Source organism: Podarcis liolepis (genome assembly GCF_965112155.1).
Source record: "Podarcis liolepis genome assembly, chromosome: 4".
NCBI lineage: Eukaryota > Metazoa > Chordata > Lepidosauria > Squamata > Lacertidae > Podarcis > Podarcis liolepis.
This window is the reverse complement of record NC_139558.1, coordinates 80,599,557-80,619,734: the sequence shown is the minus strand read 5'-3', so window position 1 is coordinate 80,619,734 and position 20,178 is coordinate 80,599,557. Positions and strand designations below refer to the sequence as shown.

Genomic DNA, 20,178 nt, shown 5'->3' with positions numbered 1-20,178 from the left:
GCTCCTTTTCAGAATTTAACAACCTGTTTAACAACCTGAAGGAACACAAGAAGCTGCCTTGTACTGAACCAGACCATTGGTTCGTCTCAGTTGTCTCAGCATTTTCTGCCCTGACTGGCACTGGCTGCCCAGGGGATCCTCTTCCACCCCTACCTGGAGATGCCAGAGATTGAACCTGGAACCTCCCTGCATGTCAAGCAGTATTTCTGCCGCTCAGCTGATAAGTGCAGGAGTTTGTGTGGCTGCCTCCAGGGCTGCAGTCAAGCTCAGGTCAGTAGTAAAGGCAACAACTCACCAGTGCCAGTGAAGTTAACTCTTTATCAATTGAAACAAAAAATACAGCCTAGCGGTCTCAGCAGCCCAGTAGGTCTTGCCCTATGGAGCAATTGCCAGGACTGAGGCTCCCCGCCTTCCACCCCTCTCTAAGTCTTGTGTGGAAGCAACCTTGGTAACTTCCCTACAACTGGGAACCCTGTCTTAGCAGGGCTCCTGTTCACAAATATTTTAAGCTTCTTCAGCTGATCAGACTTAAAATCCCAATTCAGGTCTTTACACTCAAGGGGCAAAGATCAGAAGTGGATCTTGGAGCCAGGGCTTGTATGTGCACCTATGTGTTCCTTTATAGCTTAAGGCTTCAGACATTTCACATAACTCTTGAACAGGACAACAGCCTGAACCTAAACTGGATTCAATGGGACTTGCTCGTAACTGTGCTTAGTATGACAGCCTTATTCTTAAAGTATCGGCAATGCATTTATTTTGATCTTGGCTGGCTGTTGCTACTTCAAGGTCTTTCGATACCTAAGGTTTCTACAAAGCAGTCAGGTATAGCAAACTCCTGCAGTTTTCTTCTCTGTTAAAACAGATGCCCTGCCTAACTTAGTGTAAAAATGGGACATTCACACAGAGAAGCTGACCACCAGTAACCTATATTATACCTTTGACAAAATAAAGATCTGCTCTATTGAAGATTGTGGAGAGCTGGAGATGGAAGGAGAGCAATCAGGTACTTTGGGAAAGAAGAGGCACAAACTGCTCACTGAGTCCTTGGCCTTGTTAGGGACTTGGGCCAAGTGCCATAGCCAGCACTGTCCCACTTGGTTAGATTGCAGACTGCCATGGACTGGTTGGATGCAGAGGAATGGCGGGAGGAACCAGCCAAGGAACCCCCAAGAGAAGAAGGCTCAGAGTTTGGGGACTGGTGGTGGGATGACAATGAGTGGTTAAAGGGAGAAGAGGGAGAAGACTGGGAGGAGAAGGTGCTGGAAGCTGAAGAGCTAACAGGGTTTAATAAGCAGGGAGAGTCTTACTAAAGACTGGTGGGCCTCCCCCTTACCTGCTTGTGATTGGCCAAGCAGGTAGCCAGTGAATCAGGATTTTTTTTTTAAAAAAAGATTTCCCTCCTTTTCTTCTCACTTCCCTCTGTGGCACCATAGCCTCTAGTTATGGCCCCCCATTTATGTAATTTTCACCTGGGGCCCCCTTGAAATATCCTGGGCCCTCCTAGGCGCAATGTGGCCCCCAGTTGGAAAACACTGCTCTAACCTACAGTCTTTGTCACTGATCCCATGAGCAGTTGTGCACAGAGACGTGGATTCCTAATTCCAACCCTGGCAACTGCTGATGGTCACATAACGAGGGTGTATTGCCTTGTGAATATGAAGGGTTTTCTCCAACGGTACTCTTACTCAGAGTAGACTCACTGAAATTAATGGACATGAATAACTTAGGCCATCAGTTTCAATAACTCAACTGTAACTAAGTTGAATACAGCCTACAGTACTTTTCAACAAATTCCATTGCTGAGCTGCAAAGATATTATCTCTGACTTGTGTCCCATCACAGAATAATAAAAGAATTTTCAGAACAGTTGCTTGGGGAATATGTAAAATGTTTCTTGAGATCACAGCCATTCCATGCCGACTTTTCTATTCATTTGCATTTGTCTTCTTTGTTCTGGAAAAAAATTACCATATAATAATGAATTCAATTTGCAGAAAAGGGAAGAGTTGGGTTTCTGTTTCCTTTTTGGTGGGGGAGGGGGGGCAGTGGTTTCTGACATGAAGATAAGGCTTCTGGTTCTAAAAGATAAGACTGGCTGATGAGCAATGGCTTTTTTTGACCCTCTTGATTCATAAATGCCTGCTCGAAAGATGTTAAGCTCTGTAATTGACAAGGCTGTGTCAGAATAGTGGAGACAGTAAGTTAAATGATTACACCCTTAATCTCTAACAGCTAAACAGATCAGACATGTTATGTAAAAAATATTTTTTCTTTTTGGCAGTGCAGTGGTTGGCTCGTCTAGAAAGTTCTGGTGCCAACAAGGTTAGGTAGAGGACATGTCTCTCTGGAGGCCATGGTGAATGCAAGCAGACGTGTTTACCATCACAACATAACAAAGGTAGCTTTGTATGGCAAGGAGTTTACAGTCTGTTGTGCCGGTAGTTTCACTTAATGGCATAGCACTGCTCGACAACAACATCTCTGAGTGGGATTAATTAATGAGTAGAAAGGAGGCCTAGCAAGAACTGAGAAGGAATTTGGCACACAGCTGGTGTCGCATTGTGGCCAAGAGGGTGGACTGAGAAGTCCCCAGTTCACTTCTCACTGAAGACCTGAACTCATTTGGTAGCCTTGGGGAAGCACCTCTAACTGGTGTGTGTGTGTGTGTGTGTGTGTGTGTGTGCATGCGATAATACTAAATCTTTATGATCATTCTTGCCTGAGTAATTATACATTTTCCTAAGGTGCCTCATAATATTCTTACTTTTGTACTATACATACAATGTAGTTAATGCCATTTCAAAATACTTGAGAGTAATTTGATGGCAGCTTGGTAGGAATTTATGGTACCTTGCTCTGGTGAGAGTGCTGAAAATAGTTATCGCATGCTAAAGAGATTATTTTTTAAAGTTTGCATTCTACATCCTCTTTCAGCCAATGGGCAAACCTCCATTTATCTGCATGGACTTGGAATGGGCCTGGATGAATTGTAACACTATGCCACTAATCCCATCTCCGTACTTGTGTCTCTCCTTCTCCAGTTCTAAATCCTTAAATTGGGTATTTAGGTCACATGAGATGGATATTCTTGTCACTTATTTTAATGCCTAAGTAGCCGCCCTATGAGCAAGTAATAGGAACTAAGGCAAGGCAAGGAATGGATAGGCAAAGCATGAGTGTGGCTGATGTTATATTTGATTATCATAAATAATTTACAATGCAATCCAAACCCAAGATCTGCCAGGATGAGTGAGTTTGGAATAGGTGCACCAGCTGAACTGGGACTCAGATGGGATTATGCTAGTGTGACTCCTTCATCCTGACTTAGTCAGGGAATATATGAACATAACTCCCATAACTGAACATAATTCCCCTTTTGTTGTTGTTGTTTAGTCGTTTAGTCGTGTCTGACTCTTCGTGACCCCATGGACCAGAGCATGCCAGGCACTCCTGTCTTCCACTGCCTCCCGCAGTTTAGTCAAACTCATGCTGGTAGCTTCGAGAACACTGTCCAACCATCTCGTCCTCTGTCATCCCCTTCTCCTTGTGTCCTCAATCTTTCCCAACATCAGGGTCTTTTCCAGGGAATCTTCTCTTCTCATGAGGTGGCCACAGTATTGGAGCCTCCGCTTCATAACCTGTCCTTCCAGTGAGCACTCAGGGCTGATTTCCTTAAGAATGGATCGGTTTGATCTTCTTGCAGTCATGGGACTCTCCAGAGTCTCCTCCAGCACCAGAATTCAAAAGCATCAATTCTTCGGCGATCAGCCTTCTTTATGGTCCAGCTCTCACTTCCATACATCACTACTGGCATAACTCCCATAACTTACACCTATTCCAACCCTCTTTCATCTCAGTCATGTGACTTGTCTACCCGCCCAAACCTGCACTGACAAAAAGGTGTCGTGGAAATCAAACTCTATTTTAAAGACCTGTTTTCCTTCTGCCAGACTTGAGCAGAGTCAGCAGGCAGTATTTGTAGTGTTTCTCAATCTTGGGTCTCCAGCTGTTGTTGGACTACAACTCCTATCATCCCTAGCTAGCAGGTCAAGGATGATGGGAGTTATAGTCCAACAACAGCTGGAGACCCAAGTTCAAGAAACACTGGGAGGTATTAATTTACACCAGCTTAATTCCCCCGACTTCCTATACTTAGGACTGCTCTGCCTGGGTGCTATGTGTTTATCATGTATTCTTCCTGTAAGCATTGCACTGTATAATTAATGTGTATGCTTTCTTAAATGCGTATGAAAAATACTATTTTGAAAGCATGATTTAGAAATATGAAAACTCTGATAAAGGAAAGAACATGGCGTTTTGAACATTTGTGCAGATTACCGTTGCGTTCCCCACCCGCCCAAGGAAGAACCTCTAAACAATGTAAGAGCTCTGTACAAAATATTTCCACCGATTGCTGTAATTGCAGCTGAAATGTGTAATTGTTTTTTTTTTGTCTTTTTGTAATATGAGGAGTTGGAAACATGATAAATTGTTATATATGCAAATGATGCATAAGATGAGAGCATACCCAGAATGCATGGTTAATAAAGATTGATCCTGAGAAGGAATAATATTGCACATTTAGCAATGAAGGACATCCACATCATTCAACTGGTGTAAAGATATTTAAAATAAATTACGAATAGATACAATCCTCTCAAAGCACAGGACCTCCAAAGTGCTATATATTTCAATGAAAGAGAGAGTGCTTAAAGGCAACAGATGCTGGATAGCTCAGTCAGTAGAGAATAAGACTCTTAATCCCAGGGTTGTGGGTTCAAGCCCCATGCTAGGGGAAAGATTCCTGCATTGCAGGGGGCTGGACTAGATGACCCTTATGGTCCGTTCCAATTCTACGATTCTTTGAACCTGGTGATCATCATTGAATATTGCAAGAGCGAATTCTATAGTTCAACTATGTGTTGCTTCGTGAAAAAGAACTTCCTTTCATTGCTTCAATAATTTCCAACATTGAGCTGCATTGGATGTCAGGATGCTGTCAGTGGCTCCCGCCTGGTTGCCCAGGAAAGAATAAAGACAAGGAAAAGTTTCTTACTGTCCTTTTTTATTTCAATCTTTACAGAGAGAGGTTATAGAACCCAGCCTCCTGGATAATGGCGTTTTCCTGAATGAATATCCACACCCCTATCTCTCCCACTTCCTCATTTGTCATTCTCATAATCTCTTCTACGGGTGCTGCTATGTGCCCTCTGTCTTTGAGCTCTTTTCTCTCCTACTTTTAAGGCTTGCTGGGTTCTGGGAGATGGAGGGTCTGGAATACTTTCTAATGACATTGTGTCAGCCGGTGTTGTTCTGGCCCTCCCATGATTTCCCAACTTTCCCCCTTATTTGCCTCTGAGCTGTGACCTCCCTCATACCCTTGTTGTAAATCTATACTGTCTTCCTCTTCCTCTTCCCTGAAAGGGTCAGGTTGGGGAGGCAGTCTCCACCATTCCTCCTCTGCCCAGTCCCTGATATCGGATAGCCTTGGATTGAATAACTTCCCTTTCTCCATCCCATGTGTAATCTAGTTGCACAGAGTTGCATAACTTAGTGGAAGCAGATGTCTACTCATGCAATGGATTTCTGCTCCCCCTCTCGTCAGGCAGCTCCCAACATGAAATATTCTCCAGAGGATTCTCCAGCCCTCCAAAGCAAATTTTGGGGGTGCAGGAGGATTGTAGGGGGAGGGAAATAAACCAGTTCCTGGAGAACAGGCATCAATGGATTTCACCCTATATTTTTAAGCAGTGCCTTGACACATATAAGTGACTAACACTGAAGAAACGGCTGCACATACACAGGGTCAGTGCAAAATGTAGTGCAAGACACATTCTGAACAGAGTAGCCTCTGTGGTGCAAAGGCAATATGTTTCCAATGAGCTCTTAACTCCAGCTTATTTGTTCTTGCTATTCTGAAAGCTAAGCTTGCATGGCAGATTCTGGTTAATAAAGAGAGTGCAGTGCAGGAGATAGCCTTTATATCACCTCAAGTTCAGTCTCTATAATTTTCCCAAGGGTTAAGATAAAAGACTTCTCCATTACTTGTCCTGGGAATACAACTCCACAAAGTAAGGTGGGAAGGAAAGAAGATGAAAGCTCAAACACGATTAGATATACATGTACTACAGAGGAAGTAATTAAAACCCTGGATAGAAGAATTTACAAGATTTCAGGAACACATAAAATGCCCTCCACCACTAGTAACATCCGGCGTATGCGTTTCTTCCTTTATAGCAATGTGTTCTTAGTTATTTGCCTTAGAAAAATATTCATATCCAACCTCCTTTGCCTACATTATGGTAATGAAAGCCCTGTTCCTTAAAAAAATGTTATCAGTGGCATAAGCTCACACTTGGGTTGCTAGATCTGAGCACAAAATTAACCCCTTTTTTTCTCCATTGTTATTGGTTTGTATTCAGTGCCCAGTGCTTGTGATCACATAATGAGAATTCCCTGCCCCTTCTTGACCAAAGCAGCTTCTTCTGAGTTTGGGGAAAACTTCTGGAAAGACTTGACATGCAGTGGAATGGAGGAACTAGGAGAAATCAATCAGATACAGCTTGTGTTAATCTGGTGATTGAATCAATGTTAGTGCATACTGTGCTCAAAGTCAGTCAATGCGCCAACATTCACTCAAGTCCAATCAAGGTTCAGTTTTGCCCAGTTGCAACCCAGTAGAGTAGGGAGTGAAGCTCGCATGAAACGGAAAAAACCACAGACGACTGAACGTAACTGAAACAAATCACTTGGTTTATTGATATACAGAGCATGATATGAAACAGAAGTATCAATGATATAGAAGTTAAATGGCTATGTTGGGAAGCACTTAACTGTGTCCCCCCCCCCTATTGTGTAGAGTTTTCTCTCCATTCCACTGGGTTGCTACTGAGCAAAAGCAAAACTTGTTTGGAATCCAGTGAATGTTGATGCATTTGCTGTTTTTTGGCATGGTTTGCACTAATGTTGATTTGACCATTGCCCCTTCTTCCTTCCTAGCAGGAAGAAGGGAAGAGAAAGAAGAAAAGAAAAAGAAGGTGTTTGTGTTGGCTTGGGTTATTTTTATAACATGCATTGAGATTTGGTGCCTGTAAAAGGTCTCAATGTATATTCCTCAAAAATCCACAATGCATGAGAGGCTCTTTTTCAGTTCAGTTCCTGCTTGCATGGGCTCAGCATCTCTTACAACAAACATGCCCTTTCAGACATATCCACATTTTCCTGGATACTAGGACTGAACGCTATCTCCTTTCCATTCTGAACAAAGGAGAGGTACAAAGAATTTCTCTCCATGAATGAGTGAGTGCATTGCTGTGTGATGTAGGTAAGGAGATTTCACCCCTCCCATATCCAAGAATCTGCTGATGTTCTCTGCTGATTCTCCAGAGAGGAGGGGGCGGTTTCTGCTCTCTACTAATTCCGCTCCAGCCTCACATTAAAGAGAGAGACTGAGTGTTAGAGAGAGATTGTGTGTATTGATAAGGTTGCTGCTAAGAGCAGCTGCAGACACTCAGTGCAGCTCAGCTTCTCCATTTAGCTCTGTATATAGTTTGTATGATAGTTGTAGATAGAATAAAAGAAGATATTCTACAGAGCTGCTCTCTGAGTCGTTTATGCTCTGCTATACTCTGCTGTACGACGGCTGTCTTCTTGTTGGAGTAAATCCGGTGCTCACAACTCTAAGCTGTGAGTCCACAGCACTTTGACCTGTTCCTGTCCAGAAGGTGGTCTCTGGAAGTGCTACCCATCTCGCCTAGCCCAGTCGGGGCTGAAGTGGATGAGTCCAGTTGGTGGCACTGGCTCAAGGGCGATGCTGACAGTAGGCACCTTTTCCCATTGATGGTAGGGCTGAGTTGGGGGTGGGGGCAGGGGACATGCCCATACCTTTTCGTGACCCCCCCCTTTTAGATGTGGCAGCCATTTTGTGTCATGCCACACCTTTTGTCGTAGCCATTTTGTGAATAGTGTCCATAGCACTTCCTCAAAATTCCAAATGTGTTTAGTGACCCCAAAACGTTGGCGGCTCCTGGTGTATGGAGTCCAAATTCTAGGCTAAATCTCAGAATACATAATTATTTTATATTGTCATATTGTGGGCATGTCCTATTCTCACTGTGTGATCAAGAGCATTCCAAGAGGATTCCATCCCCTTTTGCAAAATCTGTCTTTTGCCAGCTAGGGCTACTCACACGATCCCTTTTTGTCCCACAGGGAGGAAAGGCTCACAATATTAAGTCATTTTCAGCTCAAAGCCAGGATCCTTGAACTGTATTTACCTGTGTTGAGTCAGCCTTTTCAAACTGCATCGGTTAGAGTCTCTGCAACATCATCACAAGCAGCACCGGAAATGAAAGACTTATGTCAATGAACGTTATGGATATTGACTGGGAGACAAGCACCTGCAAACTCATTCACCACATAAAGCACTGAATCAGCCCTGAGTCAACTAGATAGCAGTTTTCCAGCACAGTTGTTGTGGCATTCCTTATCTAGAGTATACATGTTTGTACAGTCAATAATAGACACCACATTATCATAATTCCCTAAATACATTGTTTACAATGGTTACTTCAATGCTTTTGAAAAATCAGATAAAGCTATACTACACAACTGCAAGATAGCTTTCGGTGTCTAGTTTTCAGCAATGTTTTAGTGTTTGTGAGTAGCATACAATAGGTAAGGTACTAAGAAGATGCAAGAAGAAGAAGCCTAAAGAAAGTTTTACGATGCTTCTTTTGTTCACGGACCAGTTAATATGCTGTAAATTGGCTACCTTGTTAACCTGTCACCGCTAGGTTTCCTTCATGTGGTGGGACAACCAGAGATGATCTCTGAGGCCTGATAGGCATAAAGATAGGGAACAGCAGGACTGGTGAAAGAAAGCTGCATGGATCACACGACCTAAGCTGCTCTCAGGAGGACACTGTCCCATCACCAGTATTGAAGTAAGAGTCAGCTGGCAGTCTGAGCAGCTTCTGCACATGGAATGGCGGTGCTACCTTGACCTTTGACTCAAACAGCAAAAATGTCCTAATGAAGAGGTGATCCCTCAGGTACCATAGTCATCTGGAGTTTGGGAGTACATAGCCAGCAATATGCTGATGAAACACAGCTCTACTTCTCCTTTACATCTGCAGGTGAGGCAGTGGATGTGTTGGACCATTGCCTTTCCTTGGTAATGGACTGGATGAGAGCCAACAAACTTAAGCTCAATTCAGATAAGACTGAGGCACTGCCAGTGGGTAGTTCCCAAGTCCAGATGGATGGAAGGTAGCCTGATCTTGAAGGGGTTACACTCCCTCTGGAGGAGTGGACACACAGCTTGAGGGTCCTTCTGGATCCTTTGCTGTCTCTTGAGGTTCAGGTGGCCTTAGTGGTGCAGAGTGCCTTCCATCAGCTGCAACCCAGTGGATCAGCTGTGCCCCTATCTGGACAGGGTCCAGGATCCAGGATCCAAAGTTCCATAATCAGTCATCAGTATTGAGCTTCAGCAGGCATCAAGCTTTCTAAATACTGGCCTATCTTCCAAAACAGCCAAAATTTCTATTTTCTTGATTTGTCCCTGACTCAACCGTAACTGTTGAAAATTTTTAAGGGCTGGCATGGTATGTTCCTATCTCGCAGCCCCAATTAACCATTTTACTACTCTGTTCTGGACTAAATGATGTTTCTGGACCATTTTCATGGGCAGCCTAACAGATAATGTACTGCAGCAATTAAAATGGACGGTTACTTGTGTGTGTGCTCAGCGAAAGCAAGACTATCCCCATCCAGGTACAGTTATGGCTGCTGTGTCAGCCTCAGTCTCGGAGACCGGCTGTACCTCTAGTGACAAAAATATACCTTGACATGTAATAAATTATTAGTTTAACACTGCAAACTTGCACTGGGTCTTACTACTATTTGAAGAGGCATTAAAAAGTGGTGTTTTTTTCTGAAGAAAAGAGTTGATTTAGTATGCTACCCTTCACATTTCTGATTAGAGATCCATTTTCATTTTAAACACTCCTTTGCCAGCAGATGTTACTGCAGAAATACTCTATGAGATAAGTGAAGAAGAATTAAGCAACAATTGGGATTCATCAATGTTTTGCTTTGAGTCAGGTAATCTGGCCCTGTTGCCTAGTCCTTTTCCTTTAGTCTTTCCCTAAATGTGCTTGAATTGATGTTGGCACCTCAGAATCAGCGTACATGAGAAAAGTCATTGAAAGTAATGAAAGGAAATAGCTTGTCTGGGTAGAACACACTTCCCTCCATCAATTCTTATTGTGTTGCCTTGTGCATTTCTGCTGTTGCATCTGCCTTACTTACCTCACCTGGCTTCATTTAAACTGGAGAGCCAGAATTGAATCTGGGACCTCCTGTATGCCAGACTTGTGGTTTAGCACTGAGCTATGCCCCATCACTATAAAGATCATATAAAGATTGTATGTAGTTGGAAAGTTTTTGAAATATATCTTTATACCACTTGCCATTATAAATAGGTCTCAAAGCAGTTTGCAAAGGCTGGATACTTCTCCTCCTCCTCCTCCTCCTCTATTGCTGTATTATTATTCATTTGTATACAGCCTTCCAACTGCAGGTCTCAAGTTGATTTGCAACATAAAAATACAGTAAGAAGCCACAAAACATGAGAACAGCAAGAACAAAAACCACAGACCAATAACCCTCTCCCCCCATTACCAACTTAAAACACAGCTACCTCATCAATTTTCTCAATTCGGATTGAAGCTGGTTTGGAGGGAAAGCAGCCTGAATCATTTTGGATCCAAAATTATAAACATAGAGTTTCATCTCTATTATGTGATATAGTTCTAACTCTTTCTCTCTCTCTCTCTTTCAGGTTCTATGGACTGTCATTCAGAGAGACCCTAATGGATGTCTTTTGCATTTTTTAAAACCCATCTCTTTTTGTGGGGGATTCTTGGATCAACACTCTGTCCCTATAATGACTGAAGCATCCGAAGGATGTGATTGACAAGAGGCTTGTGCAGTCTGCAAAGGATTCCCCCCCCCCATTGATCAGTTTTGTACCTTGACTCCCCCAAAGAGAAGCATGCTCAGTGGCCCACACGGTTAGAGAAGAGTTGCCCCTCACTTGGGCAGTGAGAGAACTGGCGTTTTGAAGATGAGTGCCCCGCTGGTTCCCAATAAGTCATGTTACAATTTATTGCAGCACAACAGAAACGAGATGAAGAATAACAACGAACGTATGGTGACTGTTGGAGACACGAATGCCAACCAAATCACTCCAGAGGTTAAAACCTCTGGAGGGGAATTAAGGACAAATGATCTGTCAAGAGAAACTAGATGCCGGACTACAAGTGAGACAGAAAACAACACACAGTTAGATTCAGAGAGGAACAGACTTCAGGGCCCTACTACTGGCCTATCAGAGTTTAGGCTGCATTCCACCAGCAGCAGGGAATTGCATAAGGATTACAGGACTGATGGGGTGAAGGACTCTTCAAAACTACTCCCTATTAGCCGGGGACATAGTTTGTCCAATCTGAGGATTAATACAAATGAGACCTTTTCAGTGGTTCTTTCAAAAAGCGATGCTGATCTCATTCAGCACGTTTCAAAGGAGAGAGCACCTAGAAGGATTGAGCCAGAAGGGATAAAGCGCCTTTCCTTGGGGAGATCAAGGAAACTGATGGCTAAAACGGAAGCTTTTGGGAAAGAATTTGTAGGTCGTGTATCAGGCAAGCGGTTGCTTTCCGCATCCTTGGATTCCATTGACACCTCGCACCATTTGATTGGGGACACTGAGAGATCTCGTAAAGCATCCACAGACCACTTTTTAGGCGTGGTGTTTCGTCCAACTGATAGCGCCTCCGAGGGAAACATTGTCCGTTATTCTAAGCCACCATCTACCTCAGAAACGAAGAAAACAAATGTTGCAGCAACACAACCAGGTGCGGACAACCTTGCAAATTTCAACAAACAAAGCACACCACACCCTGCTCACATAGATCTACATTTAACTGTAAAATCCAGTGAAATTTGGAGCAGATCAGAAGCACAAGTAGATCACCAGGGTGATAAGAGAGGAAAGGCGGAGTTGAAAAGCCTTCTGTATTCTCAGTCTAAGAGTATGTGTCAGCAAAAAATTGACAGGAATACGCCGGTTGAATTTCTCGGATATCAGATGGAGGAAAATAACGTTGCAGGGCAGAATAAAAAGGATTCTGGGTCTGACGTATACAAGGAGAAATCACATCAGTTGCAGGAAGCTTGTCGCAAAGGAGAGAATCCATATTTAAATGAGGACTTTGACTCTGCCAGTGACAGGCTGGTAAGTAATAGTAATAACTCCCCAGGTTTAAGAAAGGGAGGTAGTCTTAGTGACAGCAGGTCAATGAATCAACTGAGTGAGTGTATAGCTGAAAAAGAAGAGGATTCTGCATTGCCTTTTGCTGGTGATAGCAAACACAGTGGCAAGCTGACACCTACAAGAAATAAAAACCTACATGATACTGATGCAAGTTGTATTCAAGCAGCTGGTGGGCATATGCCTTTTATGCATAACACAAATCTGCCAGACTGCAAACTTCTAAACAGTAATGAAAGCAAACTAGTCAAAGGGAATAGTGATGTTGCGATGCTCACCTCTGATCAACCAAATGTGTTTAGTGCAGGGAATGCTTCAGATGATCACTCTAACATCCAGGGCTATGGTTTAGATGCTACAAGTGTTTCAGTTCTGAGCAAGAAGACGGTCATTCTAAAGAGAAATCTTTCAAGCGACACTCCGGAGAGCTGTAAAATATCAGGAAGAACGGATACCTTTTTATGTGCCCCGACGCCTTTGCGCCCTGTGGCGGCTGCGAATGTCAGTAATCACACCACAGCATCAAGCAGTGGCTTGAAGGATCTCTATACACTTCATGTGGACAAGCTGCCATCCTCTGCGGTCCTACCTCCCATTGACGACACACAGTTGCTCAGCCTATCCCCTAAAGTGCCTAACAAGACTCCCTGTAACAGTGGCATCCCCAAACCCATCCTCATCCATGCTAAGGGCTCCCATCTGGCCAAGGACGGTGGGGAGAGCAACGGCATAGAGAAGCCGGAAGACAAGCCTGAGATAAAACCAGACATCCCCAAGCCCAAACATGTGAGGCCTAAGATCATCACTTACATCAGAAGAAATCCCCAGGCAATAAGCCACCTTGACCATGCATTTGCCCCAGCTGGATTACCCTATGTGGCACCTCCTTGCAGCATGCCAATGGCCACAGAGCAGAAGGCTTTGAGCGATGGAGATATTAAAGCAGGCACCGTTCTCTATGACAAGTTTAAACCTGACTTGCAGAAGCCTCGGATTTACAGTTCTGGACTCGTGGTGTCTGGCATTAAATCCCCAAGCCATCATTTTGGTCAAATGGGTGAAAAATTTATCCAGGAGGTAAGGCACACAGGATGGTTTTTGTATATAGCACCTGGCTGTTGCAATGTAGAAGGAAGTGCATAAACACATGGGGGTCATCTGTCAGGAGCTGGAGTAAGATGTAAGTTAGTGATGAACAACATGGTATCAGTAAAGTTAACACTTAATTCAAATTACAGATAGGTAGCCGTGTTGGTCTGCCATAGTCAAAATAAAAAAATTCCTTCCAGTAGCACCTTAAAGACCAACTAAGTTAGTTCTTGGTATGAGCTTTCGTGTGCATGCACACTTCTTCAGATACACAGAATCTGAAGAAGTGTGCATGCACACGAAAGCTCATACCAAGAACTAACTTAGTTGGTCTTTAAGGTGCTACTGGAAGGAATTTTTTTATTTTGACTTAATTCAAAGAAATCAAAACAGCCCAGGGCCAGTGATCCCAGCAACTCTTCCCAGTAGGCCAGGGGTCAGCAACCTAAGGCCCATGGGCCACAAGAGGCCCACGGGGGTTGTTTAACCAGCCCACAAGCCACCCCCGAACTGAGCCGCCTGCTCTTGCGCTGCGCTAAACCGGCGCGGTGCAGGGACTCGCTTCTGCGGCGCCGGAAATGGCATTTGCACATGCACAGATGCCAGAAATTGTGTCTGTGCAGACACCACAAATTGTGGGTGGGGGTGTGATCTGGCCCATGGAGGGATCTCCGCTGGAGTCAACTGGCCCAGGCAAGGTAATCCTTGCCGACCCCTGCAATAGGCCTTGTCCAAATGAGGTTGGGAAGTTCTGAGAAGTTCTGTACAGACATTCAGTCCTTTTCAGTACAAGAGGAACCACAGGGTCAGACATTGGGTGTATGATTGCGATAAGCTCTGTACATTTGGCCCCAGTTAGTAACCTAGGAGCTACATTTTGGAAGTCTTTCAGGAACAGCCCCATCTGAAACACATTGCAGTAAGGAGTCATTGCATTGGGCCACAAACATAGCAAGTTTAGAATAAATCTTTTTAAAAAATAAATCTTTTTAAAAATCCTTTCACAAATACGACTTTACAAGAGCATTTGCTCCACATAAATGTTTCTGCTAAACAATTTTCTGCTAAACAATGTATTCCCTTTTTGCTGTGCCATCTGAAAAAGATAAGAAGCAAGCACCCCCACCCCCCACCTTGCATAGATAAACCAAGGTGGTTAAAAAATGCATTAACCAGGTATTTGCAGAATTCTTCTTTCCTTTTTAAAAAGCATTTGTTATTGCTGAATGGACATGTCCTATTAAAGCACAGCGTATATAATGAAGTCTCCAATTAACATGAGAAGTAGCTGGGACGCATTGTAGCTGTCCAGGCGCTGTGCTATTTATTTATTTTAATGGGAAGAGGTTTTCCCAAAATGAAATAGGCTAGTTTCATTAATGACTTCTGGAGAAAAAGCATACCTTTCTAAAAATGTAAGGAAGTAACATGCTGAAATAAATTGTGATGGTTAAAAACAGCATTTCAGATAGTTTATAGAAGTGCTAACTTTATTTACATATAATTAACTTTCAGAAGGCAGAAATTAATTGGTGAACTGTGCGAGCAGGAAGTAAAGATTATGCAGATGTAAAGCCTAGATCCTGTGTTCCATATGCTTTCGTACATATTTTACACCAAGATTACAGGGATGAAAAAAAAACACCAAACGATTTTCATTCATAGAAGCATGATACTACTCTTGGAGCACTGTAGCCACAAGGATCAAAGGATTTATAGCTGTCATTAAATTGCATTGTGTAAATGTATATAAATAATTGAAAATGCAGTGACATGACACAAGAATGTGTTGTAAATTAGCAGCAAAGTTAATCAAGCAGCCTAGGTAGTTTTGCATATTCAGCTTTTGGCAATCTTTATGATTAATTTCTAAAATAAATCTGGCTCTGCCTTCCAAGCTGTTTTGTTTTGTTTTTAAAAAAATCAAAATCTTAAAAGCAAAGTGCAAAATAACGGCCGGATGCTACTGTGTAGCTTAAATCAGCAACCGGATTCCCCTTCAACGATGCTTTAAATTGTGTGTTGGCAAACTGAACAACCGTTCAGGAACCTTTCTTAATCCTGAATATTCCTCAGCACTGTTGTTTTTAAGCAATTCCCGATCACAGGTGCATTTGTCTTTTTTGCTTTTTTGCTTTCTTAAAATTGCTGCCATGCCCTTTTCGCACATGTTCAAAAGCAACCTTGCAAAAACCTGCTGGGGTGCTTGTCTTCCAGGAGCTGCCTGCAGGACACTTCCAGGTGTAACCATTCACCAGGATTATAGGAAAGTCAGAGCTGGGTTGACAAGGTGAACCAGCATGTTCGCTGTCATCTCTCTCTCTCTCTCTCTCTCTCTCTCTCCACTTCCATATGGCAGCCACATGCCAGCATCTACTGAAACAGAGTAGAAATATCAGAGATTGTATGGTGCAGTTTATATTTCCCTGGGCAAGTTCCAAAGCTATGCAGGATTCCACCCTGCAGTGGCGGCCTTTGTTAATTTAACTGACAAATTCAAGTTGCCCAATGAAAGCTGATTTGGAGTTCTTGCACAACAAACCAAATTCCCCCAAATGTGGACCACCTGCAATAAGAAAAATGATGGGAGAAATGCAGCAAAAAGTACTTTAGAGCAACCTTGTCGAGCATCTCTGCAAACAAATCTAAGTGAATGCTCCTTAAATAGCCAATATTGCCTAATCGCCTTGCTAAGAAATCAGGATTGCTGCTTAAGAGCAGGTCACCCAGAAGTGTCCTTAGTGAGCAATTTCCCTTTGGGGGGAAATAGAGCAACTGCTGAGCAGGCAGTTATTTTCTGCAGGGGTGGGGGACATTTTTCATCCTGAGGACCACTTTCCCTTCTGGGCAATCCTCTGGGGGCCACATGCCACTGGTGGGTGGGGCCGGAGGCAAAAGTGAGTATAGTGATGAATGTGAATGTTACTATTATTTATTAATTTGTGAATTGCCTTCCACAGGCAATTTGCAGACTTAGTCTTAAAAACAGCTAAAATAAGTTTTAAAAAACCACCAAACTCTACAGGAACAACTGAGTATAGGTTTTAAAAAGAAACAAAATAAGCACCTGCGGCAGAGGCCTTTTCATCTACCTGCAAAAGCTTGTCAAAACAAAAATGCTTGCAGTTGATTCCAGAAAGATCAGCGAGTTCAGTGACACATTTCAGTCAGACAAAAACGCTTGAGTGTATAAAACAATGCTGGTGCGACCTGGGGAAAGGGGGGGCCCAAGATTCCCTACCCCTAGATTATGGGGGGGGGGAAAGTATTTACACACAAGGGGATCAGTTTAATATTTGATGCCACTACTAAAATCCTGTTGAAAAATACATTAGATACTTACTATTAATCACTTTAAAAAGATCAGTTGATGTCAGTGGGAGGGATTTTGACTGCAATTCTATACTCTCATACCTCGGGTTACAGCTGCTTCAGGTTGCGTTTTTTTGGGTTGCGGACCGCTGAAACCCGGAAGTACCAGAACAGGTTACTTCTGCGTTTCGGTGGTCATGCATGCGCTGAAGTGCTAAATCGCGCTTTGCGCATGTGCAGAAGTGCTGAATTGCAACCCGCGCGTGCACAGACGCAGGTTGTGAACGTGCATCCCGCACGGATCACATTTGCAACTCGAGCATCCACTGTACGTACTTACCTGGATGCAAGTCCCATTGAACTCAATGGAGTTTACTTATGAGCAGATATATATAAAATTGCAGTGTTAGGCTGCATGTTTAATTATCCCACTGAAACCAATGAAGTATAAATGTGTCACACTTTGGCCAGATTGTGCGCAGTGCTCCCCCCTTCTTTTTAAGAAAAAAGGGTCCCGGTGCTCACCATGAAGTTCTTACAGTAAGTGCCACACTTTTAACACGGGGGAGGGGAGAGATTCCAGTACTGTGTACCCTTGAGTACCCCCAGAAAAAAGCACGACTTGTGCCCATTTCTTGGAGGTAGGCATAATTGAAAGCAATGATTTATTTAGAAATAAAATTTAGACTGCAGCACAATTTCTAAATGGTAAACAGCAAATCACAACACAATCGCCCATATAAAACTTGTAACACTAAAACCAGAATAAAACTCTGCAAAAATTATAAAGTCCAGTATTGAGAGCTGGCAAAAGCTTCAGCAAACAAGATATGTCTTCAGAATTTATCTAAAACACATAACAGATGACACTTCCTGCACAGCACAGGGAAGATAGTTCCAAGTATAAGCACAGCAATGGAAAATGCTCATTTCCAATGAATTTGTGATAGGATTACATATGTGAATCATGGCCTGCATATAAAGCATTGCAGGGCCAGTATCTTGTTGTGGAAATTTCATTTTTTTATTGCTTGGTTGGGGCAGGGGCAGGCACAGGGAGGGATCCATTAATCACTCACACAACCACCATCACCACCACAAATCCATTCACGATAACATACATAAATTTAGGAAGATTAATTCTTTTGTCTACATTGATACATTTATATTTAATTTGTTACTAGATACCACCTTTTAATTCATTTCTCATTAATCAGAGCATCTGAGTGTCCAATACATTAGTGTCCAGTTACTTTCCCTGCTAAATGTTTTCCAATTCCTCTCTGTAAAACAAAAGACAATGAGCACGTATAAAAGCAGAATTCACTAGCTTACTGTCTAATAAAGAACAAAGGTGATTAAAATGCCCTGCTGAGTGGTGGAATCCTGTACATACGGAACTGCTCAGAAATACAGTGGTACCTTGGGTTAAGAACTTAATTTGTTCTGGAGGTCTGTTCTTAACCTGAAACTGTTCTTAACCTGAGGTACCACTTTAGCTAATGGGGCCTCCTGCTGCCGCTGCACTGTGGGACCACAATTTCTGTTCTCATCCTGAAGCAAAGTTCTTAACCCGAGATACTATTTCTGGGTTAGCGGAGTCTGTAACCTGAAGCGTCTGTAACCTGAAGCGTCTGTAACCTGAAGCATATGTAACCTGAGGTACCACTGTAAGCCTGTGGCACTTCGTCCCACGCAAATGTGTGTAGGATTGTAGCCATTCCCTTTGCATCAGGACTTTTTTTCCAGCTGGAACTCACCAGAATTCAGTTTCAGCGCCTCTCAGGTGGGCACCATTGCCATTCTAAGAGAACAAAGGAGGTGTTAATGGTGAGAAAAATAGCACTGCTTTGCCTGTTTGTTCACAAGGAAGCCCCATTCAGTGGGACTTACTCTCAGTCCTAAGTGTTACAGGAGTGCAGATTTAGCCAGAAATTCTATATCCAGTTGAACTTAATGAGACTTGGTTGTTGTTATTAACATGCCCTCCAGCATTCCTCAGATGAAAACAGGGACATTTCTCACTCCCGCACCAACTGACCCCCCATCTTTGTCCCCCCTCCTGCAGAGCATTTCCTATTAGAAGAAAGGCAATGGGACAAAGCACACACACACCATCCCAAGAAAGCCTCTTAATCCTGATTTTATTTTACTCTTTGGTAAATTTGCAAAAAGAAAAACGCACAGCAATAAGTACATTTTAGAAAGGGACAGGATTAGAACGCGGATGCACAAAGCATTTCTATTTTTTAAAAATCAAGACTTCTTGGGCCCTTCCGCTCCCCCTTTCTTCCCACCCAGGGCGGTCTTGCTATCTCCCTGCCCCTCGGAGCTGGTACACCACACAGGGCTGAGCCTTGGTGGCAGCGGCCATTCCTCCTCCTTGCCTACTCTCCAGCACCTATTACAAGCTCCCCACAGGAGGAGGCCAGCAGTGGCAGCCATGGAGAGGCAATGGGTTACTGCTGCTGTCCCTTGTCTTCACTTGGCAGTGCTGGCAGGCAGCATAGGGACATTCTGGGATCAAATCAGAAACTGGGACAGCTTTCGGGTTTCTGCGACTGCCCTTGGAAAATCGGGACACTTAGAGAGGACCTCAGAAGTCAAATGGAATCCGTTCCGGAAACCAAGGCGCGGCTTCTGATTGGCTACAGGAACATCCTGCAGCCAATCGGAAGCCGTGGAAGTTGCATCGGATGTTCGGGTTCCAAAGAACGTTTGCAAACCGGAACACTCACTTTCCGGGTTTGCAGTGTTAAGGAGCCAAAGCGTTTGTCTCGCAAGGTGTTCGACTTCCAAGTTACGACAGTACTGCATATATTAATCACCTTTTACATGTGTCTCAAGCAGTTTTGCAGACATACCATAAAAAGCTGAAATAGGGATTGTTTTTTAAGTACAAAAACAAAAGACAATAGGATTGCACTGTAGTTAACCTTTCTGTGTATTCAGCCTTAACAAATAATTTTCAAGCAATCATAATGGAACGCCACCATTTGATGTTCTGTTGTGAAAGGTAGTCTATCACTTTTATTCAGAGATTACTGCATTTTCCACCTCTACATACCAAACCAATCATCATGCTGGAAAGCAGTGATCTCGGTTCTTATAAGCAGTTATGCAAACGCCATATATTTTGTTTCTCGAGATACCTTTCTTGCCCTAACTTTATTTGTATTTATATTTGCGCAGGTTGGGGAAAGGCCTGTGAAAGGAGAATTTTGTCCTCCACCATACACTCACTATGAGGTGCCTCCAAGCTTTTATCGCTCTGCAATGATACTTAAGCCTCAGTTGGGACTGGGAGCAGTTTCCAGATTACCGTCTGCAAAAAGCAGGATTTTGATTACAAGCCAGAGGTCTTCAGCAAGCTGCATCCATCCGCAAGGGCCAATAGCCAGTTCTCCTCCGCTTTTTCATCCAGATAATTCAGGTATCCA

At 43.3% G+C, this 20,178-nt stretch overlaps 1 protein-coding gene across 3 annotated transcripts in view; it reads left to right on the top strand.

Moving 5' to 3' along the window:
- MTUS2 (microtubule associated scaffold protein 2) overlaps positions 1 to 20,178 on the top strand; it is a 300,965-nt gene that overhangs the window by 96,209 nt on the left and 184,578 nt on the right. For all 3 annotated transcript variants that reach the window (XM_083498852.1, XM_083498853.1, XM_083498851.1), the window contains 2 exons: positions 10,847 to 13,414; positions 19,931 to 20,171. In XM_083498852.1, the coding sequence (XP_083354978.1) occupies positions 11,132 to 13,414; positions 19,931 to 20,171 (2,524 nt within the window). In that variant the 5' untranslated portion in view covers positions 10,847 to 11,131. The remainder of the gene's footprint in view (positions 1 to 10,846; positions 13,415 to 19,930; positions 20,172 to 20,178) is intronic.